A 27,573-nucleotide genomic window follows, 5' to 3' on the forward strand; every position below is an offset into this window, starting at 1 on the left:
AAAACCATTTGGGAAAGCCATAAGGGCATCTATCCCATTGCAACTTATTCATTCTGATATATGTGGACCAATGAATGTGAGGGCAAGGCATGGAGCCCCCTATTTCATCACATTTATAGATGATTGCACACGTTTTGGTCATGTCTATCTGATTTCTCACAAGTCAGAAGCATTGGATTGCTTTAGACGGTATGTTAATGAGGTTGAGAATCAATTAGACAAGAGCATTAAAGCTCTAAGGACTGACCGAGGACGTGAGTATCTATCTGAGCAATTTAAAGTGCTCTGTGAGGAAAAAGGAGTTATCAGGCAATTGACAATTCCTAGGACTCCGCAACAAAATGTTGTAGCGGAGAGAAGGAATCGCACATTGCTTGACATGGTTAGATCAATGATGGCGCAAGCTAATCTTCCAATTTCTTATTGGGGAGATGCTTTGTTGACTGCTGCCTACGTCCTTAACCGTGTGCCCTCCAAATCAGTTCCTTCCACCCCATATGAGATGTGGACTGGCAAAAAGCCTGATTTGGGCAATTTGCGGCCTTGGGGTTCGGCAGCTTACATACACAACGCTTCTCATAAGTTTGGGAAGTTGGGCCCTAGAGGAAAGAAGTGTATCTTCATTCGCTATAGTGAGCATTCTAAGGGCTATGTGTTTGTTGGGGAGCATCCGGATAGAAGTGTGACTGAAATTGAGTCGCGAGATGTGGATTTCCTAGAGGAGGATTTCCCTAGCAGAGGTGAGGTAACTAGAGAAGTAGAATTCTACGAGATGGAGGATCTACTTGAAGGCGCACCTAGTAGCTTAGTAGAGAATGAGGAAATAATTCCTCAAGCTCCTAGGGACAGTGGGAGCGATCTACTTACCCATGGATTGGATCCAATGGATGAGGATTCTCAACTACGTAGAAGCAAATGTGGAGCTATACCCCGTCGTCGTTTTGAGATTGAAGGGGAAGCATTCATGATTGCTCCGAGTGATGAGATGGAGCCTAAGAATCTCAAAGAGGCTCTCTCATCCCCTGCTAGTAAAGAATGGAGTACTGCAATGGAAGAAGAAATAGAGTCTATGAAGAAAAATCATGTCTGGGACTTGGTTGATTTGCCGCTAGGGCGCAAGACTATTGGGAACAAATGGGTTCTCAAAATCAAGCGCAAGGCGGATGGTTCCATAGAAAGGTATAAGGCTCGCCTAGTGGCGAAAGGTTACACCCAACGAGAGGGTGTGGACTATGAGGAAACTTTTTCACCAGTTGTAAGGTTTGCCTCTATTCGCCTAATCCTGGCCATAGTAGCTCAGTTGGACTTAGAGCTATATCAGATGGACGTTAAAACTGCATTTCTCAATGGAGAATTGGATGAAGAGATCTATATGGATCAACCAGAAGGCTTTGTGGCAGTAGGTCAGGAGCGCAAAGTTTGTAAGCTTCAACGATCTATTTATGGCTTAAAGCAATCATCCAGACAGTGGAATCTGAGATTTCATCGAGCCATTATTTCAAATGGGTTTACGATGATTGATGAAGATCACTGTGTGTACGTTAAGCGGTCCAAGGACATTTTTCTGATATTGTCATTATATGTAGATGACATATTATTGGCTGGAAATGACAAGGAGATGATTGTCGCCACTAAAATGTGGTTGTTCTCTACATTTGAAATGAAGGACATGGGTGAGGCGAGCTATGTGCTCGGTGTTAAGATCCTCAGGGATCGCTCTAGGAGACTTCTTGGTTTGTCTCAAGAGACTTAGATTAAGACTATTCTAGAGCGGTTCCAGATGCAGAGCTGCAAACCCATTGACACTCCTGTTGCAAAAGGCGAGAGCCTAAGCCTTGATATGGGTCCTAAGACTCAAGAAGAAAATGAAAAGATGGCCCGTGTTCCCTATGCAAATGCTGTTGGAAGCTTGATGTATGCTATGATGTGTACACGTCCTGACATTTGTTATGCAGTCGGATTGGTGAGTCGTTACCAATCCAACCCAGGACCAGCTCATTGGAAAGCAGTTAAGAGGATATTACGATATCTTAGAGGAACTGCAGATTACACACTTTGCTACCAGAGTTCAGATCTACATCTAGTTGGCTATTGTGATGCTGACTGGGGAGGAGACCTAGATGAGCGTAAGTCTACTTCAGGATATGCTTTCATGCTTAGCGATGGTGCTATTTCTTGGAGCAGTAAGAAGCAATCCTGCATCGCCTTATCGACCATGGAGGCTGAGTTTGTGGCTTGTTCATCTGCCGTTCAGGAAGCCGTGTGGTTGAGGAGATTCCTTCAGCATTTGGATGTTGTCACACACACTTCAGATCCTATGACTATCCATTGTGACAGCATGGCTGCACTCGCTTACGCTAAGGATCCTAAATACCATGGCAGAACCAAACACATTGATGTGAGGTTCAATTTTATCAGAGATATTTTGGCGCAGAAAGAAGTGATCCTGGAGCACATCCCTACAAGTCGCATGGTTGCGAACCCTTTGACTAAGCCCATTGCTAGAGATGTTTATCTTACTCATGTTAGGGCTTTAGGACTACGTAGGTGGTGATTTTTTATGTGTATTCAGTTGAACTCTTTTTTTTGGGGATATTAATGCCATTAGTATTCATACTTGTTTCTATCACACATTTATGTTTACTACTTTTAGTAATGGTTTGTGAATTAGCATACACAAAACAATTAAATTGATGTTAGCAGGCAAGATTGGCTCACTCACACGAGCAATCGCCCTTAGCGCTGGGTAGCGAGTAAGGATGAGACTAGAAGCTAAAATTATCCACTAGCTATGTCGCCTTGGTTGGAGCCAAGATGAGGTCTTGTTAGAGACCGGCCATGGATATGAGAGTACCCACTTTTCCATGATATGTCTGTTATGGATAGCCAGATGCGAGATCTCATTTGATGCCTGAGAGGCGAGCAAATAGAGAATTCGAGTTAGACGCTAGGAAGCGACTCGTGCGCTTAAGAGCGACTAGACTAAGATCTGTATGGTGTGTGAGTTTAACATCACTCTTTAGAAGAGTAACTCCACTATAACATGCATTCATACTGCATGTGCTTATCGACCCGTTAGCGAGGTGAAAGAATGGATCCCTGCTTCTTCACCGTGTGAGTCCTAAAAGTCATTTTTTCCTAAATGACTTCACTTTGTGCCTTTTTGTGACCTTTGACTATGTCATAAGATGAGGAGTTGATGTTCAGCTACTTTGGTATGTTGCCTGCGGTCATGTATGATTCGGCTTTAAGGGACATTACTGGGAAAGCGGTCAATTTCAAATTGAATGATATGAGGGTGAAGGGAAGATCATCTAGTTCTACATCTCTGCTCTATATTCACTGTCGACAACTCACATCGCTCTTTATAGGATGCTGATTGGGTGTGAATATAATGCGGGACCTAGGAGAGTCAAACATGCTCTTTGAGGGATTAGAGATGTTTTTGGACTGATGTAGCTAGATGGGTCTGGGTACATGAGACACTATTTCTGTTCTTTTTGGGTTGATGTCTCTATGCTGACTCATGTTGAGTTTCTAGTATAGAGCTCCCACTTGCAGGTGTTCTCAGCGGTCGCACGGTGCATTGGCTAGTATGAGATTGTTCGTTTTTGGGGAGATTGAGATAGAGATGTGGCAGTGTCATGCCAACTCATGTGCGAGTGGGAGATGTTAGTAATGGGCGCCCATGTGGCATGACCATTTAAATTTAACATTTGATCCTTATCCAAATAGGTTTTGATTTTGAAATCAAACCTATTTAGGATAACCACTCTTGAAACAGACGTTATCAGTTTGAACTGATATAGATAGATATAATATATATTAGATATTATCTGTATCTTAACTGATATGGATAGATATTATAATATATTAAATATCTGATATGGTTATGGGTAATCTAAGAAAAAAAAGGAGAAACAACGTAGTCTGTTTTTCTACCCACATTCTGACTCTCTCCCAAAAACACAACGATCAAGTCTTTGACACTGTGGTTAGTGTGGGTGATATTCAATCTGTGATATCACTCCACTGCTGGGATTGGTTCATCAAGAAGTTTCCTGGAAGCACGTGATTTATCCAAGAAGGTTCTATCATCAAGAAGGTATGATCTGATCATTTTAATCCGCTGCATAATCTGTGTTTTTTCAGTTTACATAACCAACCAAAAAATTGCATTTTTGGAGGAGCCACATTCTTCCACAACCATTTGGTAATCCGCAGATCAGACCCCTTGGTTGCTGGAAACCACTTCCTCACTAATTCCACTGAGAAAAGGCCTGATGAGTTTAGTTCCCATCTCAAACAAAATGTTCATCATGCACTATAACAACAGGGATATCATTCAACCACTCATGATGCCTACTTACCTCTTCCTCCTCCCAAACTCTCAACAGTCATCAGAAAACCAGATTCTACTGCTCTGACCTTCCTCTTCTCTGACTAAAATGCAATAAAGTGCCCTCATTTTCTTCTGACAAGCTAAATAGCCTTGGGAACACCTCACATAACCTGCTGTTATGACACCAAATATCAGACCAGAAATGAATTCATTCCCCATTCCCAACCTTTAACCTTGCATTATCCAAACAGAAATCAAACAAGCTAGGATTCTCCTGGGCAATACTTAGAATACCCTGCCAAATTGGAGATACCATACCTACTCCCCCAACATTAGGCCACCACCCTCCTCAACCTTCCCATACTTGCTGCACAACACTTCCCTCCACAAAGCTTTATCTTCGACAACATACCTCCACCACCACTTTAGGAGTAAGCAAACATTCATGTCACTTATGCTTTTTATCCCTAAGCCACCTTGAGTTTTAAATTTAATTAACTCCTGCCATCTTACTAAGTGAACTTTCCTCCTCAATTCATTTCCTCTCCAAAGAAATACAGTCTGCAGTTTCTTAATAATCTTCACCATCCTTTTGGCATCTTAAAATTTGATATATAATAAGATGGTAAACGAGACACCAATGACTTAATCAATGTTAACCTCCGAGCAAAAGACAACAATTTTGTCTTCCAAAGAGACAAGTTTTTCGGAATTTTATCGACTACTGGTTTCCAAGTTGACTTCATCTTAGGATTAGCTCCTAGAGGAAGGCTCAAATACAATAATGGCAGCCTCTAACTATGACAATTTAATACTGCTGCAAACTCATTCACCTCATTATCTGAAACGCCCACCCCACAAACAACACTTTTGTGGAAGGTTATCTTGAGACTAGACATCACCTCAAAGCATCTTAGTACCCTTTTAATTGAAAGGAGCTTCACACTCTCTGTTTCGTAGAGCATGATTGTATCGTCTACAAACTGTAAATGTGAGATGCTCATATCGTTGACTTCCATTGCGATTCCTTTAATCAACCCCAGCTGTTTGGCCCTATTAAGCTCATTGATGGGTGCAACTCTATTCATAAAAGTGAACTTATGCGAATTTATGTTCAACTTACGCTTTTTTGTAAGATCACGTATGTAAGTTCATAAGAACTTACGTAATTTTGTAGTAGGGTTGCATACAATGTGCATTGCACACCAGGGCATTACCCGTCAAGTTATAATTAATTGGTTCCAATCGAATAACACGATTTCAAAATTTAACAAAGAAACTAAAGTTATGAAAGGATTAAATTGAAATTTTGGTAGAAGTATATGGGCGACTAAAGTGGTGATACTAAGGGGTTGTTTGGGATGAGCTAAATAAGTGTACTTTTTGTCTTTTTACGAAAAGATGTGCAGAAAAGTAGAGAGGTGATGTGATAGAAAAAAGATAAAAAAATAAAAAAAATGAATTATTTTATGGATGCCAAACTGGGCCTAAAGTGAGGTTTTGATAAAAGTACAAGGTGCTAAAGCTAAATGTAATTAGTACTGTCACATAGATGTTTTTCGTTAGTTTTCGAAAAGGCGATACACAATTTAGCCAAATTGCAACTTGACTCAAAATTTTTGGGGTTAACTATGACAATTAAAAGATTAAGGGCCAAAGTGAGATTAAATGTAAAATGAAGAGGTGCAAAACAAATTTACCCGTAAGTTTAGGCAAGAATGTAATGATAATTCATGACCTCTTAGGTGTATTTGGTTAACTGTGATATAATAAAATGGAAGGATAATTTCATAAAAATATTCATTTCATAATTGGTTGAGTAAAAAAAAAAAAATAAAGAATACATTACAAATGAAATCATCAATTACCATTATAAGAAAATGATCTTTTTATAAGAAAGTCTATTGAATAATTTTTCCATTTCATTTTGTTCTAATGAACAAAATAGAGTATTAATGGAAGAAAAAAGCTATGGATCCAAGATTCTGACCAAGAAAATTGTCAAGAAAATGTTTGGATGGTGTGAATATAAACTTGACGTGTTGTAGGTCCCACCTAACAAATCGATGAGAATTTCCTTCGATCCAAAATCTGGAGTGGAAGGGATTGTTTGGGCCCATAGTGACTATCATGAGTCTTATTTCGATGATCCAAACTGTTTATTTTGTCGGATATTTTGTGTTTTTCATTGATAATTGCAACTTGTTTAATTTATTATTTTTGTCATAAAAAAGTGTATGGTTTATTTTTTAAAAATACAACTATCATCAGTTTTTCTAGTGAAAAACATAATAAATTGAACAAGTTACAGCTATTAGATCAATCTGACTTTTTTGTGTAGATGAAACACATGAAATATCTAACAAAATAAACACTTGGGATTATTAAAATGGCCCAATCAACCCACTCCATTCCAAATTTTGAACTGAAGAAAATCTTCCTCCAAAAATTTAGTCCACATGCTAAAGTCTAGGTAATTTTATGAGAGATTTTTTTGAGTGTGTAGTCCCACTGTTAATGGAATGACCATTATGCGAAATTAGTGAATTATTATTTCATTTTTAATATAATTATTTTTACCCAATCAAACATGGGAAGAACATTGAGAAAAAATGATCCTACCATGATTGTAATTCTCTCCATTGTATATTTATAATGGAGAGATTTCATTACATTATCTAATGGTGAGTGTGACGATCTCTTTTAATTTAAATTAATTATAAATTTACATTCTTATTTCATAGCCATTAGATATGTAATAAAAAATTTTCATTACATAAATCAAATGGAGAGGATGAAAGTTCCCATTCCATTCTTATTCTATTGAACCATACATTACAAGCTTGTTTGGTAACGCTTATGTTTACAATTTTTTTATTTATATTAACAAAAATTTTAAAAATTATATATATATAAAAAAACTTGTTTGATATCTATTTTCATAAACTTATAAATGGTTTAGAAAATTTACAAAATATTTGCGACTATCAAAAAGGTGATTTAAATTATTTAGGATTTTTTTTTCCCTTTCTCCTTTCCCTACTCCCTCCGGCCACCATCTCCCACTCATGGTTACCACCTTTGCTTGCCAAAATCCATCTTTAGCCACCACCTTCGAAAGTCGATTACCATCTCCGACCATCCGCCACCACTTTCGGTGGTTGATTACCATCTTCAACTATTAACAAACACCTTTCACTACCATTTCTGGCGGCCGACAACCATCTTTGGCTACCGCCAACTACCTCCAGCTATTAGAAACAACATTTGATCACCACATCCACATGACCAATACCAATTCTGACCATAATATGTGGCTATCAATAATCACCTTCGACCAACATTCACCTCCTTCACTTAGTTTCAAAATAAACTTTTAAAACATAAATATATATAATGTTTTATGTAAATACTAAATTGCGATGGTTATAAAAAAATAAAAAATAAAATAAAATAAACGGTGATCGTTATCAAACAATATTACATAAATGTTGGAAACCAACCTCATTTTTATTTGATTTGAAAATAAAATAATTGACAAATCTCACAAATTATGAACGTTTAGTATTACATATACAAAAGTTAAAGTTAATCAAAGATTCAATAGCGATTACAACTCAAAAATTGTAAAATGGAGTTATGCTTATCATTGTACCGTAAGTCATTGAAGTCGGCAGGAATAGGTAGTTGCTTGATCCAAGAGAGAGACAGCGAGCACAAAAAAAATATTAACTATCCAATCTTTTTACTTGGTTATAGCGATCTCGGTTTTCCCTCCATTGGTTATTGTAATCCGGACTTGGTTCCGTAGATGTCAGTTGTTGTATTTGTTTCTTTCTGTCCTTCAATACTTTGTGTTTGAGTTATAGGATATTTTGGGCAGGATTGTTACAGGTTGGGTGTGTTTGGGAGCAAATGGTTGCTGCCCAGAATTTTGGTCTTTCGCTCGAGCGAGCCTTTTGTCGCTCGAGCGAGCTCTGTGTTATAGATCATTCGCTCGAGCCAGGGTTCCTTCGCTCGAGCGAGAGTTGATTTTTGTATCTGGTGGCTCGAGCGAGGAGTCCTTCGCTCGAGCTTGCGTCTGTGTCTGGTTCTGAACCTGAAGGTTTCAATTCTTCGCACGAGTGAGCTTTCCTTCGCTCGAGCGAGCGAGGTCTTTGTTTTGGATTTCTTCGCTCGAGCGAGCATTCTGTCGCTCGAGCGTACTTCTGGGTTGTAGACCTGAAGCTTTGAATTGTTGGCTCGAGCAAGACTTTCTTCGCTCCAGCGAGGGTTCTTTGTGTCTGGTCGCTCGAGCGACCAATCCTTCCCTCGAGCGAGCCTGTGTTACATCAGTAGACAGCAGTGGGATTACACTTCACTTTTTCATCTCTTCTTTCACTCAAACCTTAGATCCGACCTCTCTCTCTCTCTCTCTATACATCTTCTCTCTAGGGTTTCATCTATTTTTAGTGTGTTTCTACCCTAAATTATTTGTAAGAAAGGTAAAGGGTTGCAAGGGCTTTGTTTTAATCTGAACAATAGTGGATTTGGAGCACTTTGGTTTTTCCTCATCTACTCCTTTGGGCTTCTAATTTCGAGGTAGGGATATCCTACTCCTTCTTATGGGTTTTGACTTAAATATTTGTCATTTTGATTAGTTGGTGTTGTTGGGTAATTTTAGAAAAAGTTAGGGTTTGGTTTGTAATTTACAAAAGAGGGGTTTTGTGTTTAATAACTCTGCATGTATTTAAGGCCTTGGAAATATGAGTTTGAGAGTTAAATTGATGAAATTTGGTCTTAGGACCAATATTTGAGAAAAAGGGAAAATGCCCTAATTTTTGAAATCAATTAATTTGTATAATTAATTTGGGAAAAATGTGGAAATATGAACTTGAGTTGATATCCATGAAATTGGAAAAATTATGAGATTGAAGGGTAGTTGGATAATTTAATCACTCACCCATGAAAATGTTGATATTTTATCGGTTGATAAATTTACTATCTGTTTAGAGATAACTGCTTTGGGCTATCGGTAGAGGATAGTATTGATTGTTGTAGACACTGCATGTTGATTAGGGAAAACTGAAACTAGTCAAATGTGTTATGTCATTGAATATGACGGTTAGATTAATACAACAAATATGTGTATTGATTGATTATTGTATGTGATGAAGTGCTGAAATACATTATATATGTATATTTGTTAGGGAGGAGATAGGGGATGTACTTCAGTGTGTTGGAGGAGATAGGGGATGCACTCCACACACATATGTGTTCATATACTTTAACACATTATTTATGTATTTTTGTTTGGGAGGAGATAGGAGATGTACTCCATATGTGTTCATATACTTTAACGCATTATTTATGTATCTTTGTTTGGGAGGAGATAGGGGATGTACTCCATATGTGTTCATATATTTTAACACATTGTTTGTGTATCTTGGTTTGGGAGGAGATGGGGAATGCACTCCATATATGGTTATATGCTTAAATACATTGTGTATGTATCCTTGATTGGGGAATGATGAGGGATGGACTCCATAGATAACTAAGCTGGCTAGAATGTCCGGGGTGAAAGTCCCGAAGCCTTATAAATTGAAGTGCATGTATAGAATTATTAATTGGAGTATTAATTACATGAGATGTAGTCTCATTTTGAATCATGGATAACGGAAGTATTAATGAGTCGAGCTGTAGTCTCACCTAAATTGTTTGGTTAGATAATGAACCATATTGAGGAATTGAATTGGATAAATAAGCGAAGTGGATGGTGGCATGGATGTGTTTGTTGTCGGGAGATGAGAAGGGTATGAATTGGTCTGCACGTGTTAGTCATTTGTCGAATGATAATGTTTTAGTTATTTCTCATATTGGGTTTAGTTTATCTCTATTGGGTTTTGGCTCACCCTTCTTGGGACACCGTTTTCAGGTACATGAGACGTGCCAAGTTCAAGATCTTTGCTTAGGAAGTTTTCGGAGTTGAACTGCTTTGCTATTTGTTTTATTGATTACATGTAAATGCAAGCCGATGGCTTTTCTGGTAAAAGAGTTAAAACTCTTCTTATGTGTAACCAGGTAGCAACTTGGAAAGATGTAAGCCCGCAGGGCATTTTATTATTGTTGTAAACATTTGTTACTTATATGAAATACTCTTTTGTAATATTAACTCTGATGTATGTATGGAAAAGTGACCTATCTTTCATTCATATAGAACTGTTAGATGTTGGATTTATGTATTATTTTGAGGGCGTTACATTGGTTTTCTTTGATTTCAACATACCTTTGGTTTCATTTCGTAATGGAATATGCCGTTTGGATTGACGACGGTTTCGATCAAATCCTTTGTTTTTTAGAAATTTAATATTAATATAATATAATAAGGGTAGTTTGGGAAGAAAAAAAGTAGACAAACAATATATGCCTTTTATTTTTTATATGAGTACTACTATTAGTCCCTACATTTTTACTTTGGTCCCCCACTTTTGAACCCCACCCGACAAAATGAGAGTCCCGTCCATTTTCTCTTTGGAGCCCACCTTAATTCCAACTCTAACCTTTTCTTTTGGACCCAACTTTTGTTCTGTGTTTCCTTTTGCTAGCAGCCTTCACCGCCGACAGTCCTACTTGCTAGCATCCAAAACCTTTTCCACTTCCTCCACCCACCAGTGCTACCACATTGCCACTACAACCCACCTCACTCCTCTCACATCCCACATTCTACATCCTTCCTCTTCGTCTTCCTCCTACCAAACCTACAGCCAACGCCAACGCCGCGAACCCCCTTCTCTCTCTTGCAATCTCGATCTTGATTATCGTCCAACTATCACTGCCACGGGGCTCTTCCCTAAATCACGCAAGCAAAGCCTAGATCTATAACAAAAGAAGAAGAAGAAGAAGAAGGAGAAGGAGAAGAAGAAGGAGAAAAAGAAAAGGAAAAAGAAGAGGAAGAGGAACTACGGGGATGGAAAGATGCAGTGGAGAGAGTGGTAGAGAAGAGTAAGAGAGGGGTGGCAACGGAGGTAGTGGTGACTGCTGGCATTGAGAAGTGATAGGGAGGGATGGGTGGCGACGAAGATATGAAAATAAGGGTGGAGAAGAGGATGAGAGCAGTGAAGGGAAGTTGGAGAGAGGCGGTTGGAGGTGGAGGAAGGGGAATGTTGACGACCGGAGGTGGTGGTGACTGTCGGATATAATGGGGATGTGATTAGGGTTAGGGTTACAGTTAGGGTTAGGGTTTGGGTTTGGGAAATTAAGGTTAAAAGATTAAGGATGAGAGTAAAAATGGAATTTTATGTTTGGACAAAATTGGAATTAAAAAAAAAATAGAGTGTGGGTAATTCTATTTCCACACACCAAACTCTCTCAGTGCACATATCTTCTCAAGGCACACACTTAATGATTTTCAAATATTAAGTTTTGCTAAGTAAACATCCTTCATTGTCAAAAATGCCCCTAGCTCCTTCAAACCTTCAAATGTAACCTAACCTTAGTCACCACTCGCTATTGCTACCATCGCCATGAACCACTACAAACTCCAATCACCAACAAGAAAGATCGTTTCACCAACTAGAGAGATCCTTGTGACTAAGGTTTTAAAGAGAGAAATCATGGTGGCTAGGGTTTCGTAAAGAAAGAGAGGGGTTGCGACTATGATTTTGACAAAATGAAGGGTAGTGGTTACAAGGGTATCGAAGAGGGCTGTGGACTGAGTTTGCAGTGGTAGGAAGCTTGTGGCAATGGGGATTTCATGGCGGTAGAGTTGTAGTAATGGTGGTTCGTAGTGGTGGCCGTGAGTGGTGGCTAAGGTTAGGTTTAGGAAGTTAGGATTTTGGTGGAGAAAATAAGGACATTTTGATAATTTTATTTTAGGACAAAATTGTAATAAAATAAAATATCATTAAGTGTGTGAACAAAAAGGAAATGAGATGTGGAAATAGAAGCTCTTAAGAGGTTGGTGGTTCTAAGAAAAAAGGTTAAGATAAATAGTAGCACTCTTTTTATAATTAGTTTAGATTTGGGAGTGTTTGATAATCCAATTCAGCTCGTAAAACTGAAAGTATTAAGCGATTTCTTAATTAAGTTGGTTTAATTGTACATATATTGTATCACTTAAAAAAAGGCTAAAATTTTCAGTAAAAAAACCCTAGTTTTTTCTCATCACTTAACGCACTAAGTGGGGAAGAAAATAAGGCACTAAGTCATATTGTATAGGTTTAGAAACTTATTTTTCAATGCTTCATTCCTCACAGTTTTGGCTGCTTTGTCTACTCTCCCTCTCGATTTTGGCTGCTCTTCCAAGAATTCAATTCATCTATTAAGGCAAGAAGGTAAGTGTAGAAAATTACTTTTTTATTTGGATTTAACTTGCATGTATATATATGAATACATTGTTTATGAGTTTTTTATTTTTTATTTTTTATAATTGTTATATATATATATATATATTAACTTGTGTATGTTAGCATATATATATACATATACATACACATATATATGTTTGTGGGAATTTTTATTATGTCTTTATCTTGGCTCTTCATATGGTTTTTCTCTATTAGGCCTTTAAAAAAAATTTGTTTGATTGAGTTTTTAGAATTTTTTTTGAAACAAATTCAAGAAATACTTTAAATTTTTTTTAAAAAAATACTTATTATTTTCATATGATTTTATCTTTTTTGTGTTTATTTTTGTTAAACTAGTTTTTATATTTTTTTAAAACATAAAAATAAAAAAACGTTATGAAAATAAACTCAATCATAATTATAGATCAATTTTACTTAGATAGAGAATCACTGTTATGTTTTAATTCCCAATAAAAAAAAGCCCATGGTCAAAAAAAGAAAAAAATAAAATAAAATAAAATTGATCAAGCCTCCAATTTCTTGTTAAAAAACTATAATGCGATTACTTCATAAGTTTTAAGGCTCTTATTCTATCTATGAATTTATATTTTACTTATTTTGGTTACATAAGTAATATTTATTTCTTTTTCTATTGAATACAAAAAAAGAAAAAAAAATCATGCATATGTTAAATTTATTTTAATTAAGTATAATGACATTTTATGTTTAGGATAACTTTTGACACTACAGGAAAAGGGCCATTTGGTGGCGTTTTTTTAACGACGTTTCTATAAACGTCACGGTTATTAATATTTAACGGCGTTTTAAAAACGCTGCATATTCTATTAAACAAAACGACACCGTTTTATAATGGGAGGCGTTTAAAAACGCCTCCGAATGTGGTGACCCACACGCGCCCCTTTCTGTGAAAACCTTATTTTGAATCAGAGCTCTCAACCCTTAACACATGCGCACAGATCTCTCTCTCTCAACCCTCTCCATCGAAGCTTAAATCAAAAAAGATTCAGATCGAAGCCCCGATCTGAACAAAACCTGATTCAGATCCATCGAAGCGTAAATCACTCTCTCTTGCTTCAAACCCTTTCGTTTCTCTCGATTCGCAGATCAGTCTTATCTCTATCTCTAGTTCATGTTCGAGTTCGCAGGTCTTTCTTCATGGTAAGTGTTGATCAGTCTTATCTCTATCTTCTCACAGTCAAGCTCGATTGAAGATGATACTTACTGATGGAATCATTCGATTCAGGTTTGCTAGGTTTTATCTAGATTAGATCGATCGATTGAAGATCTATTGATTGATTGAACGTGATTTCGAAGTTCAACCTTCTTTAGCTCGGTGATTCAATCTCAGATTCGTTCGGCGATTTCGAAGTTCTCTCTCGATTTCAAAGCTCGGTGATTCAATCTCAGATTCGTTCAGTGAGGAAAGTGAGCACCATCATCTACCAAGGTGAGCACCATCGCTTCAGATTCGCTTGTTTTTTTTCCCTAAATTAGCATGTTGAATTTTAATCTCTGTTTTTTTATTACCCTAAATTAGCATCAGTTTGGATTGATGAAGTTATAACTGAAAGGAGTTTTTTATTTTTATTTTTTTGGACAGTGTAATTGGAAGGAGTTATATGAGACATTAGAGATTTATGGGTGGGGTGGGTGTAATTTTCAGGATGATGTTAATTTTTCCAAAGTAATTAATATGGATTCATTTTTAGCATGACATAGCTTCAAAATGAGGTCTACATCAAATTGGATTGCTGCCTTTATATATTAGTATATATATGTGTTTCTTTTGGTTGATTTCATAATTTAGTTGTTCTGTTTGGTTGTTTGTACATTGAGAGGGATTAAATGGCGAGTGGTGTAGATGATTTTAGTCTTGACCACTCTAATTTGGATTGTTTGAACATCAATTTTGTGAATTTGGTACAGGTTGTTCAGTAAATTTGGATTGGATGTCTTGGCTAAATAATGAATTTTTATTGGGTCATTGGAAATTGAATAAAATGTTGCATTCATATCATTCATAGTTTTGAATCAGAGATAAATTTTATTAGATCAGTAGAAATTGAATAAAATGTCGCCTTCAAAGTGTTTGCGGCTTTGAATAAATTAAAAGTTGATTGTCACACAACTCACAAAGTCTGGTGCACTATTATTTGAACTAATTGGTACATGAGGCATCCATTGGGTTGATTAGTTCTGTTGGGAACCATTGTAGTGCAAGGTTCACTTCCAATTTCTCCTTTGCTTTGGCCATTGTTGTTACGATTATAATGGGGTGAATTGTTGCTGTTTTATAATTTGTGGGAACTTGAAAGAAACATGACCTATATGTCCTTTGTTTTTCTTGGGCTATTAGAACCTTTACTGCATAAATTATGTTTTGAATTCAATTATTTGACATATCGTTTGGGTTATTCAGGTTTGACCGTGACTGGAAAAAAATTGAAGATTTTGTTGGTTCAAAGACAGTGATTTAGGTGCTTATATCATCATGTTTTGAAGATTTTGAATTCAATTTAGTTTTTCTCTTTGAATGAGGTTTACTCAGTGAATTTTAGTCTATGCTTGTGTGTTGCCTCTGGTCACTTGTGTTTTTCTTTCTTATCCTCGCTTATTGTTTTCACATCGGTCTGTCAAAAACACTGATTTTCATAAATGTCTGGACTCACATTATGGGTTTGTTGTAGTGAAGGTTACATACTAAAGACACAAATGTGGCAGTTAAATTTTCCATTGGACATTCAAGCATGCCCTAATATATTAGTTGAAAGTGTTAACTTTTATTTTTCATTGTTCAATGGGAAGGAAAATATATCAGTTGACAAAGTTTTTCTAGAGAAAGCATAATGTTCAGTTTTCAAGCTTTGGCTTAAATCCAACTAAATAGGCATGATACTTTTCCTAATGATGGAGATTGATTGGGAAAAAGGCTGTTCTTTAAAAATTTTCTGGGAGCTGTCTTCGGTCTGAGCAAACGTTCATGATGCTTTTGTGGACTGGAATGCTTCTCTCTGTGGATCTACTTTTGCTCCACTTCTGATTGAAAACTTTGTTATTGTGGTATGTTTACACTGGTGATACATTATTTTTGCAGTTCTGCAGATTGGAAGTTTGCTGCCGAGCAGTTTGTTAGAATGCTCCCTGATAAAGTATACGTTCATTGTAAGGAGTCTTTCAACAATTCTGTTTGTGTATTTGTTTTTAAAATCAAGGTTGCCAGAAAGTGCCTAAGATATTGTAAACTGCAAATTACTTTTCCAAGAAAAAAGAAACTTGTAAATTACTGTAATTTCTAGGATAGCTGCTGTAATTTACTGTTAATTGATCTCCTGCTACAAAAGAAAAAGTTCATAAATAAAAGTGAGGAACCTGATGGAAAAATGTTCTATGTTGCCTGAATGTAGGCATCAATGGAATGATTGAGAGTCTTCTTCTTTAATAGGTTCACCAAAGCAAATTACCTACTTCTCCATGGGATGGGAGAGCACAGGTAACCTGTCCATCAACTTAGTTTTTCTTTTTTTCATCCTTTTCTTTAAGAGTATGTCCAAATCACTAATTTAATGCAACCACCAATGAGTTAACTGAATAGTCTTTATGATGTTATTGACCATCCATATAAACAGCATTGTTTGGTGCTTTTTGCCTCTTATGTGCTATACAAATTCTTATACCAGTTTCACATTTTACCCTATGCACAAGTCTCCCTTGTGTCTTTATCTCGCTTATTGTTTTCGCTTTAATGTTAAGTCAAGATATTTGGGTAAAGTTTTGATGTGGAACGGGTTTATTGTTGTGAGCAGACATATCTCCATGCCTTTGGGATGGAGTAAGCCAGAATGAAGAAGATCTGTCCTACATGTTTGACGAAACAACACCTGTTAAGGCCTGTGGGGATTGAAGTTTTATTTTTGGTACAAATGATAAAAGTGCACATTAAACATTTTTTTTTTTGTTGTTTTTTTCACACTACTTATCTTAGGAACTATTTTTTATAATTTAACCCCTAACTATTACTTTTCACTTTTTAAATTCTCATGTAATTTAACAGCACAATATTAAATGCTATTAAATGAAATTATGAAATGGATGTTATACATGTGCATTATTCTATTTATGTATTTGGTTGTTTCCAGGTAATTAAGAACCAATCTGACCTCATTGATAAAAGACGAGTGTTTTACTCAGACATAAGAGATGACAATCCATTGAATTCCATTGTGTCAAAAGTGAAAATTGTGCAACTTGCGGCAAAAGTATGACCATCACTTACTTCTGGCTACTGATATCTTTGTCTGTTTGTTTTTATTCTTATGATTATTTTTGTCTCTGTTTGTGTGTGTGTGTTTCTAAAACTCTGTTCCTGTTTATTGCTTTCCAAGTTTCTGAAATGTTTTCTCTGTAAAACAGGCTGACTTGGCTGAAAAAGAGAATACTTTTGTCTTCAGACTTGTATTATGATATGGCATATTCATTGCCACACTTTTCGTTTACAACTCTAGATACAGCTACAGGTTAGTATGTTTACCCAAGGACTACAATCATTTTTTAAAATGAATTCTTCTAATAGATGTTGTCTGCTTCAGCAAATCCAGAAAACTTAAAGATGGATAGTGATGCATCCTCAATAAGTGAAGCTAGTTCAAATAGTGCACTAGGAGACAACTGACGCTGCAAAGTCTTCCCAAGTTTCTAGATGTCAAGAGTATCGGATGACTTTACTAGATTTATACTCTGGATGTGGAGCCATGTCAACTGGTCTCTGCCTTGGAGCATCCGTATCTGGTTTGAAACTGGTTACTGTAAGTCATGAAGTGATTGTAAATGTGATTTTTGTAAAACTTGTTCTTCTATGCACTCTTCCATGCAAAGGCTTATATATGTTTTATTTGTATTTGTTTATTAGAGGTGGGCTGTGGATATAAATTCTAATGCATGCGAAAGTCTAAAGTTGAACCATCCTGAAACTGAGGTAGTATATTTGTTCCCTTTCCTTTACTTTTTTTATTAGTAATTTATATATATATATATATATTTATCAAGGACAAGTCCAAAATGATTATAGGTGAGAAATGAAGCAGCAGAAGATTTCCTATCTTTGATTATAGGTGACAGTGGAAAGATCCAGATTGTCTAAACTTTTCATAAATTTGTGTTTAGAAGATGCTTCTAAAATTTGTAAAAATGGTGGTAGTCTTAAAAAAGAATCTTGGGGTAGGATGAGGGTAGTCTTTAAGCAATAAAAGAATTTTGACGTTTCTCAAAAACAGTTAAAAAAGCAATGGGAATATCTGAAAAAGAAATATGAGGTGTGGTCAAAGATAATCTCTAAAACTGGGAATGGTCATGATGATTCAGTGACTAATATAATAAATTGGAGCCCACAAGAATGTGATGAGTACATAAAGGTATCACTATCTTTAATGTTGATATATTTGTTTAAAAAACATAACGGCATTCAATATGTGTGTAATTTTCAAATTTGTAGTGTTATAGGTTAATCTAGAGGCAAAACAATTTTGATATGTTGGTTTACAACATGAAAATGAGCTAAAAGCATTATTTGATGGTATTAAAGCAACTAAAAAAATTTCATGGCGTCCACCGAAAAAAGGTTACCTACCGATGGCTTTGGAACACAATTAGAAATATGCTTTAATCTTGATGATGAATTTCTTGAGACATCTTCACCAAAGGATGTGGCAAAATTTGACAATAAACATCAAAAGAAAAACAAATACGATGATCTAGTTGAACAACTATTTAAAACGCTTAAAACATTACGGAATTCTAAACGGCCTAATATAGAAGAATGTAATCAGATTTTGGATGAGATGCGGCTTTTTGAAATGACTGACCCATTATATATAATTGCATGTTTAGGACCCTACTTGTTGTCAAATTCCGTGGACAAACTTGGGTTTAAATTGAGTTGTACGTTTCTAGTTTTTGGTCTTCCCGCTCAAGCGGGAAAAGTGGCGCTTGAGCGGAGATTCTACCTCATAGTATTTGCCTCATCTACAAAATATACTGAGTGGTGTGTTTTTACGCTCGAGCGTGGGATCTTCTGCTCGAGCATGAACCCTGGTTTGGAACACGTGATATAGACTCCCTGCTCGAGCGTCTATTCCCACACTCGAGCGGATCTCGCGATCTCAGCCTCTATAAAACCTCAAATTGCTCCAAATCTAGGGTTATGTTTTCTAGATCTTCTTTAAGGGTTTTAGGGTTTTCTTTTGGGGATATTTTTCTTGTTTTCCTTGATGTTTGATTGAGTTTGAACTCATGTTCTTATAAGCACACATCAAGGAGTTTGTTTGATCTTCTTTGAGAGTATTCTTCTTCGGTGGAATCCGAAGATTCAAGCATAGAGTAATCAAAGGTGTTTGATGTTGTGTGCAGTCGTTGATTCGACAATAGATGTTGTGGATTCAACATCAATCTAATCAGTTCCGAATGAAGGTTGCGGTGAAAGACATACAGAAGATTTGAAGACAAATCGGAAGCGTTTGGGTAATTTGTTTGGTATCTTTGTAATCTTTCTTACTTCAGTAGTGGATTGATTTGTGGCGTTTCGCCCGTGATTTTTTTTTTTATCACAATTGAAGGTGTTTCAATTGTGGCTTTTCCATGTAAAAATCGTTTGTGTCGATTTATTATTTTCTGAAATAACAATCTAAATCACTTTTGTACGTGCTTGATAATTTAGATTGTGAGTTTTAATTGGTTGGGAATTGAAATAATTAAATCTTGATCTAATCACGAATCACTTAGATTTTTCAATTGGTATCAGAGCGGGTCACTCCTTGTTTTTATCAAAACTATAGGAGTGTGATTTGTGTGATTGGTGATATGGATTCAATCCGTGAAGGTAACTTGACCCATAGACCTCTGTTATTTGATGGTACAAACTATTCTTTTTGGAAAGCTCATATGAAAGCTTTTTTAAAATCTATCGATGAGAAAGTTTGGCACCGTGTGATCTATGGGTGGAGTGAACCTATTGTCACCATTGATGGTGTTGATATTCCCAAACCCCTTGATAAATGGGACACATTCAACTATCAAAACTTGAGTTGGAATAGTAAGGCTCTTAATTCCCTTTCTTGCTCTGTCACACCTAAATAGTTTCGTCGTATTTGCACGTGTGAGGTAGCAAAAGAGGATTGGGAAATTTTTGAAACGATTCATGAGGATACTACTTCTGTTAAAAGGTCAAAACTTCAGCGTCTCACATCTGCCTTTAAAACCCTTTTTATGCGTGATGATGAGACGTTTGATGGTTTCTATGCTAAACTTAGTGACATCGTGAATTCTTGTTTCACACTCGGTGAAAAAATCCCTGAAGCTAAGGTTGTTGGAAAAATTTTGAGGTCTTTACTCGAGAGGTTCCAATCAAAAGTGACAGCTATTAAGGAGGCTCAAAATGTTGATACCCTCAAGCTTGATCAGTTGGTTGGAAACTTGCAGACTTATGAAGCCCACCAGATTTCTAAGAAAAAACAAAAAGATAGCATGGCTTTCACTAGTGCTCATGAGACTGCAAAAATTCCTGAGACTGAGTTTGATCTAGAGTCCGAGATGACGGCTATGTCTACTAAATAGTTCAAAAAAAATTTAAAGAAAAAGAAACCTAATTTCAGAGACTCTATTTCAAAAGACAAGAGTAATGATAAACCCAAAACTTTTCCACCAAAACTTGCTCCTAAAACTGAAAAGAAGATTGTAAAGGGGCAAGGGGTCAAGTGTTATGAATGTCAAGGGTTTGGACATATTGCTCTTGAATGACCATCGAAAAAGAATTGGAAGAAAGTCTATACAGTGACTTGGGATGATGAAAGCGGGTCAGAGCAAGAACCCGAAGAAACTGAATCCGGTGAAGACGGGGATAGTGCTTTCATGGCATTCTGGTCCACTTTCACTCAACCTCGTCCGAAGCCAGTGGAATTTGCTCATGGTCAGAATTTGCATCGTGCTTCTACCATTGATGAGAGTAATTACTTGTACTGGAAGATCAGAATGAGGGCGTTTCTAAGAGCTTTCGACCCTGAAGGCTGGCAAGCCATTGAAGAGGATTTTGAGAGTACTGATAGCGGGTTGCTCAATGGACAAAGGCCAAAGATGCATGGGATATTCTGAGTCAATTTTATGAAAGAAGAGAGTCATCTTCACCACCATCTATCACTTTTCCTGCCTTAGTTGCTCGACTTGATGAGGTCCAAGAGAAAGAGGAGCAAAAAGAAGATGACGAAACATTAGAAGACAATGATGAGATTGATGGTGATGATCTACAACAAGCTTATGAAAAGCTTTACGATGAATCTTTGAATTTGTCCAAGATCAATGACAAACTCACTCTTAATCTCAAAGCATGTGAAAGCGAGAATGTCAAGTTAAAAGGAGAAATTGCTACAACAAAGTAGAGTGTCATCAAAATCTCTAATGACAAGCAAGACCTATGTGGGAAACTTCTATCTTGTGAGACCGAAAGGAATGAACTTCTAAAAATATATGCCACATATGAAGGGAAGATTGAAAGCCTTGAGATGTCACAAGCTACATTGGAAGAGATGGTTTGTCATAAAAATGAAGAACCTAAAATTGCTAGTGCCACAATTGCCATGTGGAACAAAGGTTCCAAGTCATTAGAAAACATCCTCGGGTCTCAACAAATGGGTTATGACAAAAGTGGGCTAGGCTATGGTAATGCGACAGCTCATAAGGGACATGCATCTACATCTCATGACCTGAAGACTCAAGAAAAGGGAAAGCTGAAGGTGCACTAGGGTGATCCCTCTCTTCATCTTCCTAACGGGGGTAAGATCAACAAAAGGGAGGTAAAGCCTGTTTTTGTTTGTCATCATTGTGGTAGGTATGGCCATTCGTCCTTATTGCTTTGAATTGTTTGGTAAGGTGTCTCAAAAGGGTAGAAATTCTAATACTTTTTGGGTTAGGAGACAACCTTACATGTCTACGCAGAACACCAAGATACATAAGGGTGTTCAGAACGCTAAGACATTTACCAAGACCGCCCGTCCTGATTTTGTTAAGACCAAAAAGATATGGGTGAGAAAAGATGACTTGACTTGTTTAGTTGTTCACACTGCTCTAAAAGCATGTCTCTCACACATGTGGTACCTTGATAGTGGGTGCTCTCGTCACATGTCAGGTGACAAATCCTACTTCACCTCCCTTGAAAAATATGAAGGTGGAATTGTTATCTTTGGAGATGGTGACACTTTTAGAGTCATTGGTAAGGGCTCTATAAGTGTGGTTGGTTTTCCCAAACTTGAAAATGCATTACTTGTTGATGGCCTTAAAGAAAATCTTTTGAGCATCAGTCAAATGTGTGATTCCCACTATGAAGTATTGATTTCAAAAAATAAATGTGAAATTTTGGATAAAAAAGGAAATACTGTCATGTATGGGGTTCGCACATCTGATAACTGCTACGGGATTGTTACTACTGATGATCTCATTTGCTACTCAGCCATCATATGTAACATTGATCTGTGGCATCAAAGATTAGGTCACATGAATTTCAAAGACCTAACTAAGATAGCCAACAAAGAGCTTGTGAGAGGCGTACCTAAACTGGGTAAGAATCTGAACCATAAGTGTGGACCATGTCAACTTTTACAACCAAATGTCCTCTTGAATTGGTTCATATGGATCTAATGGGACCTACTCGCACTGAAAGCATTGGAGGTAAAAGATACATTTTTTAACTGTTGATGATTTTACACGTTTTTCATGGGTAAATTTTTTAAGAGAAGAATCTGATACGTTTGATGCTTTCCAGGCCTTAGTCCTTAAAATCCAAAATGAATAGGGTGTGTCTATTGGGCGTATCATAAGAATCCGAACTGATGATGGTCGTGAGTTTGAAAACAGTTCGCTTTTGGATTTTTGTGATATGCATGGAATTAAGCATGAATTTTCTACTCCTGTTACTCCACAACAAGATGGAGTTGTTGAGAGGAAGAACAGGGTTGTTCAAGAGATGGCTAGGATCATGCTCCTTAGTAAGAAAGGTCCTCCAAAGTTTTGGGTTGAAGCCCTAAATACTGTTGTTTATGTCACAAATTGTGTGTATTTAAGGTCCGGCACTTTACAAACTCCATATGAATTGTGGAAATGATTGAAACCTAATGTAAAATACTTTAAAACTTTTAGGAGTAAGTGTTACATTTTGAAAGATAGAGAGCCTTTGGGCAAATTTGACTCCCGAAGTGATGAAGGTATTTTTCTAGAGTATTCAACCACTAGTAAGCCTTTTCGTGTCTATAACCTGCGAACTTCATCTTTAATGGAATCAATCAATGTGGTTATAGATGACACAGGTTCTCCTACTTGAGTGACAAATGAGGAAAAAAATGGTAAGTCTCCAATCCTGGATACTAAACCAGAAAGTCAAAGAGAAGCTGAGGTCCAAGCACAAGAAGTTGAGACAGTACCAACTTCTCAGGTAAGTCAGAGTCCAAAGAGTGCACAGAGAGACACCACTTTTGATGCTTCTGTCACCAAAAGTCCAGAGTTCAAACCATCAACAATGGTGAAACTGAATCATCCAGCTCAACAGGTGATCGGAAGTGTCTCGGATCGAATGAAAACCCGAAGACAAATTTGGGATGAGGTATCTCATATGTGTTATGTTTCATTAATTGAACCTAAGAATATAAAAGAGGCCTTACTAGATGATAGTTGGGTCAATTCTATGCATGAAGAATTAGGTCAATTTGAACGTAACAATGTTTGGACTCTAGTTCCCTGACCTAGAGACATGAATGTGATATGTACAAAGTGAATCTTTAAGAATAAATCTGATGAGAATGGTACTGTAGTTAGAAATAAAGCTAGGTTGGTTGCTCAAGGCTACACACAAGTAGAGGGTGTTGACTATAATGAGACGTTTGCCCCAGTTGCACGTCTGGAATTTATTCGTATTTTACTTGGTGTTGCATGCTTTCTTGGTTTCAAACTATTTCAAAAGGATTTGAAAAGTGCCTTTCTAAATGGGTACTTAAAAGAAGAGGCTTATGTTGAGCAACCAAATGGGTTTGAGGACCCAAAATGTCCAAACCATGTCTACAAGATAGACAAGGCTTTGTATGGGTTGAAACAAGCCCCTCGGTCTTGGTATGATGGACTCACTACCTTTCTACTTGATAATGATTTTCAAAGGGATAGTGTGGACAAGACTTTATTTGTGAAACTTACTAAGTCTCATATACTTGTTGCACAGATTTATGTTGATGATATTGTGTTTGGATCCACTGCTGATCATCTTGTTACATACTTTTTGGATTGCATGACACATGAGTTTAAGATGAGCATGATGAGAGAGTTGTCTTACTTCTTAGGTCTTCAAATTAAACAGTCTCCTTTAGGTATGTTTGTTTCTCAAACTAAGTATGCCAAAAACCTTGTCTCTAAGTTCGGTCTTAAGTCAGCCAAAAATGCTTGCACTCCCATGAGCACTAGTCTTCACCTTTCCAAAGATTCCTCTGGTACTAATGTTGATCCTACCCTGTTTAGGAGTATGATAGGGAGTCTCTTGTACCTCACTGCAAGTTGTCCTGACATTGCATTTACTGTAGGTGTTTGTGCCCGTTACCAAGCCTGTCCTAAAGATTCTCATTTGATTGCTGTCAAATGTATCATTAAATATGTGAATGAGACATTAGGTTATGGGATTTGGTTCTCGACCAACACTACAGCCAAAATCACTGGTTTTTCCGATGCCGACGGGCAGGGTATGCTGATGATCGTAAGAGCACATCTGGGGGGTGTTTTTACCTTGGGAATAATTTGGTTGCCTGGCATAGCAAAAACAAAATTCCATTTCTCTTTTGACCACCGAGGCTGAGTACATTGCTGTAGGGAGTTGTTGTGCACAAATGCTATGGATAAAGCAAATGCTTCACGATTATGGAATAGACCAGAACACTCTCACTCTTTTCTGTGGTAACACAAGTGCCATTAATATTTCTAAAAATCCTGTCCAACACTCTCGCACCAAACAGATTGACATTCGTCATCATTTTATCCAAGAGTTAGTGGAAGAAGGCCTTGTTGTTCTTGAACATGTACTTACTGAGCATAAAGAAGCTGATATTTTTACAAAACCCCTTTGTGGGAGCCGAATAATTGGCAATGTCGGGAAGAGCGTACTCTGCAGAACAGACACTATTCGCTGTTACCCGGCGCGCTCAGGAGGCCGAATACAATAGATAGGCCGGATAAACGTAAATCCATGGAGCCGAATATGAGAGAGGACAATGAGTAACGAGTAGGCCCTGGCCCCGAGGCCCAGTAAACGAGTATAAATACAGGAACTACAGATAAAGAAGAAATAAAGAGAAGGGTAAGAATCTCCTTGTTTAACTTAGAATACAAGTAACTTAGAGCTTGAGACTGAATTGTTCGTCGGAGTGCTAATTCCGGCACCCTTGTCAGAGTGTTTATTTCCTTTTAGGTGACTATCTGAGGAACCCAAGCGTCTCCCAGGATCCGAAGGGTATTTCTAAACCACTTCTCCACAATTGGCGCCGTCTGTGGGAATACTCGAATACATCCATGGAAGGCGTAACCGAAGATCCTCCGATAACCACTGACGATATTACACAGAGGGATGACCTTACTCCGGCAAATATGCTCAGAAAGGAAACCATTGCTGCAAGACGCGCTTTGAACTTCAACTCACCAACGACTTCAGCGCAAGAGATAATGCAAGCAATTATGGAACAAGCAAAGCATAATGAACAGAGGCTGGAGAATATGATCGCTGAAAATGAACGTCTCCGTCAAGATTTGGCCCTGGAAGTAGTGAAATACAGAGAAGCCGCGCGCCAAGATCCCGAATGACCTCCAAGGGCAGGTGAACAACGACCTCGAGCCCGACTAAGGGACACCGATAGTGACTCCAACTCATTATCCATGGAGCCCGACAAGAAGGGACGATCCGAAACCTCCAGCTCCTCCGAAAAGTCTATGAACAAGGAATAAGCGCAGGAGAAATAGTTCGGATGAAGAAGATCAGCATGATCCCTTTGCCCGACAGATTGTAAGGGCAATTCTGCCCAAGAAGTTCAAAGCTCCGTCATTTACCCTCTACGATGGAAAGTCAGACCCCACCGATCACATCCGTCACTACAAGCAAGCCATGACATTGCATGTAGACAACGAGGCCCTCATGTGCCGAATATTCCCCAGCAGCTTGGGACCTCTGGCTGTCAGGTGGTATTACAAACTGGAGCTGGCTTCGGTCAAAAGCTTCAATCAATTACAGAAGTCCTTCAGGACCAGATTCATCACCAACGAGGTCCAGCCGAAACAAGCAGACTCTCTCTGGGCGATGCAAATTCAACCTGAAGAAACACTGAGAGCGTATTCGGCGCGATATTGGGAATGCTTTAATCTTGTTAACGACGCTTGCGACGACGCTTGCAACGACTCCATGGCCATTACCGCCTTCAAAATGGGATTGCAACCAGACAGTGCCCTCCGCAGTTCCTTGACCAGAAGACCCCCCAAAACGGTCTGGGGGTTGATGAAGAAAGTTAAAGAATACTGCAAGGTAGAGGACGATGCCTTGCGGGTTAAAGCCGGACGCGTATCTAGTAAAACGGCATCCCCTGAAATTGCTCAGCCAATAAGTTCCGTACCGCCTCAAAGCCCAGAACCACGACAGCGGGGTAAACGAGATAAAAGGTGGGATTCTCGCCGATCGAATGATCAGTGCTCTCACCGAATGGATGAACAACTGCAAGTTGACAGTAGGCGCACAAGACGTACCGACAAAAAATATACGGAACTGATAGAGCCGATCAATGCGGTAATGTCCAAAATCCAACATCTCCCGTTCTTCAAATGGCCGTCGAAGATGGTAGGCCCTCCTGACACACGAAGGCGGGATAAGCGCTGCGAGTATCACAAAGATCATGGCCACGAAACTGAAAGTTGCTACGCATTAAAGGATCACCTGGAGGAACTGGTGCATGATGGCCGGCTGAAACAGTACATAAGAAAAGGCAACCCAACCAAGGCACTAGCCTTAAGACAAGATTCACCTCCACTTGGCGTGATCCATATGATATACAGCTTGCCAGCACCTCTATCCGTGCACACAAATCAATCGCATCCAGTCCCCCGAGAGCAACATACTCTAACCAAACGGCCCAAAAAAGCTTCGAGTATTGCCTTCAACGATTCTGATCTTGTTGCCATAACAATCTCCCACATTGATCCGTTGATCATTAGATTATGCGTAAACCAGTTTACCATCAAACGCATTCTCGTGGATCCAGGGAGTACGTCGGAGGTTATGTATTATGAGACCCTCATCAAACTCGGCTTTAACAAGTCAGATCTGTCTCTGGCGCCTTATCCGTTATTCGGCTTTAACACGAATCCAGAGTACCCGTTGGGGAAGATCACATTACCTGTTCAAGCGGGCTCCAGAACAGTCAAGGTTGAATTCTTGGTTGTAAAGCTTCCTTCGCTGTATAATGTCATCATGGGGCAAAACCTGGTTGCATATCATGCAGGCTGTGCCAAGCACCTATCATCAGCTTATGCGCTTCCCGACAGCCCGTGGCGTTGAAGAGATCCGTGGCTGCCGGCAGTCAGCATGAACTTTTTTATGAATGTTCTATCACTGACCTAACTTGTGGGTTTTGATACTTGTATTTAGCTGACTTCTGCAATGAAAAGTCTCATCTTTTTCCATCGTGTAATTCACTTCCCATTATAGTGTTAATAAGTCTCCGGATTCAGAGCCCCCTTTAGTGCAGAACACGTTGGGGCCGATTAAGTCTCCGGATTCGGAGCGCCCTTCGTGGATATCACGATTGGCTCAAATAAGCCTCCAGATTCGGAGCGCCC

At 38.1% G+C, this 27,573-nt stretch overlaps 1 protein-coding gene and 1 long non-coding RNA gene across 2 annotated transcripts; both read left to right on the forward strand.

Moving 5' to 3' along the window:
- The first annotated feature begins 16,743 nt into the window (after window positions 1–16,743).
- On the forward strand, window positions 16,744–17,792 carry LOC145816194 (uncharacterized). The gene is made up of 5 exons (XR_014358645.1): window positions 16,744–16,943; window positions 17,098–17,201; window positions 17,274–17,489; window positions 17,594–17,659; window positions 17,753–17,792. It is a non-coding gene; the product is annotated as an uncharacterized LOC145816194 (long non-coding RNA).
- An 8,780-nt stretch (window positions 17,793–26,572) lies between these two features.
- Window positions 26,573–27,292, forward strand: LOC145816085 (uncharacterized). The gene has a single exon (XM_082912325.1). The coding sequence runs from the start codon at window positions 26,573–26,575 to the stop codon at window positions 27,290–27,292; it is 720 nt and encodes a 239-aa protein (XP_082768451.1).
- Window positions 27,293–27,573: the final 281 nt, after the last annotated feature.

This window comes from Camellia sinensis, unplaced genomic scaffold (assembly GCF_055761805.1).
Source record: "Camellia sinensis isolate YWXY unplaced genomic scaffold, ASM5576180v1 Unanchor3, whole genome shotgun sequence".
NCBI classification, from domain to species: Eukaryota; Viridiplantae; Streptophyta; class Magnoliopsida; order Ericales; family Theaceae; genus Camellia; species Camellia sinensis.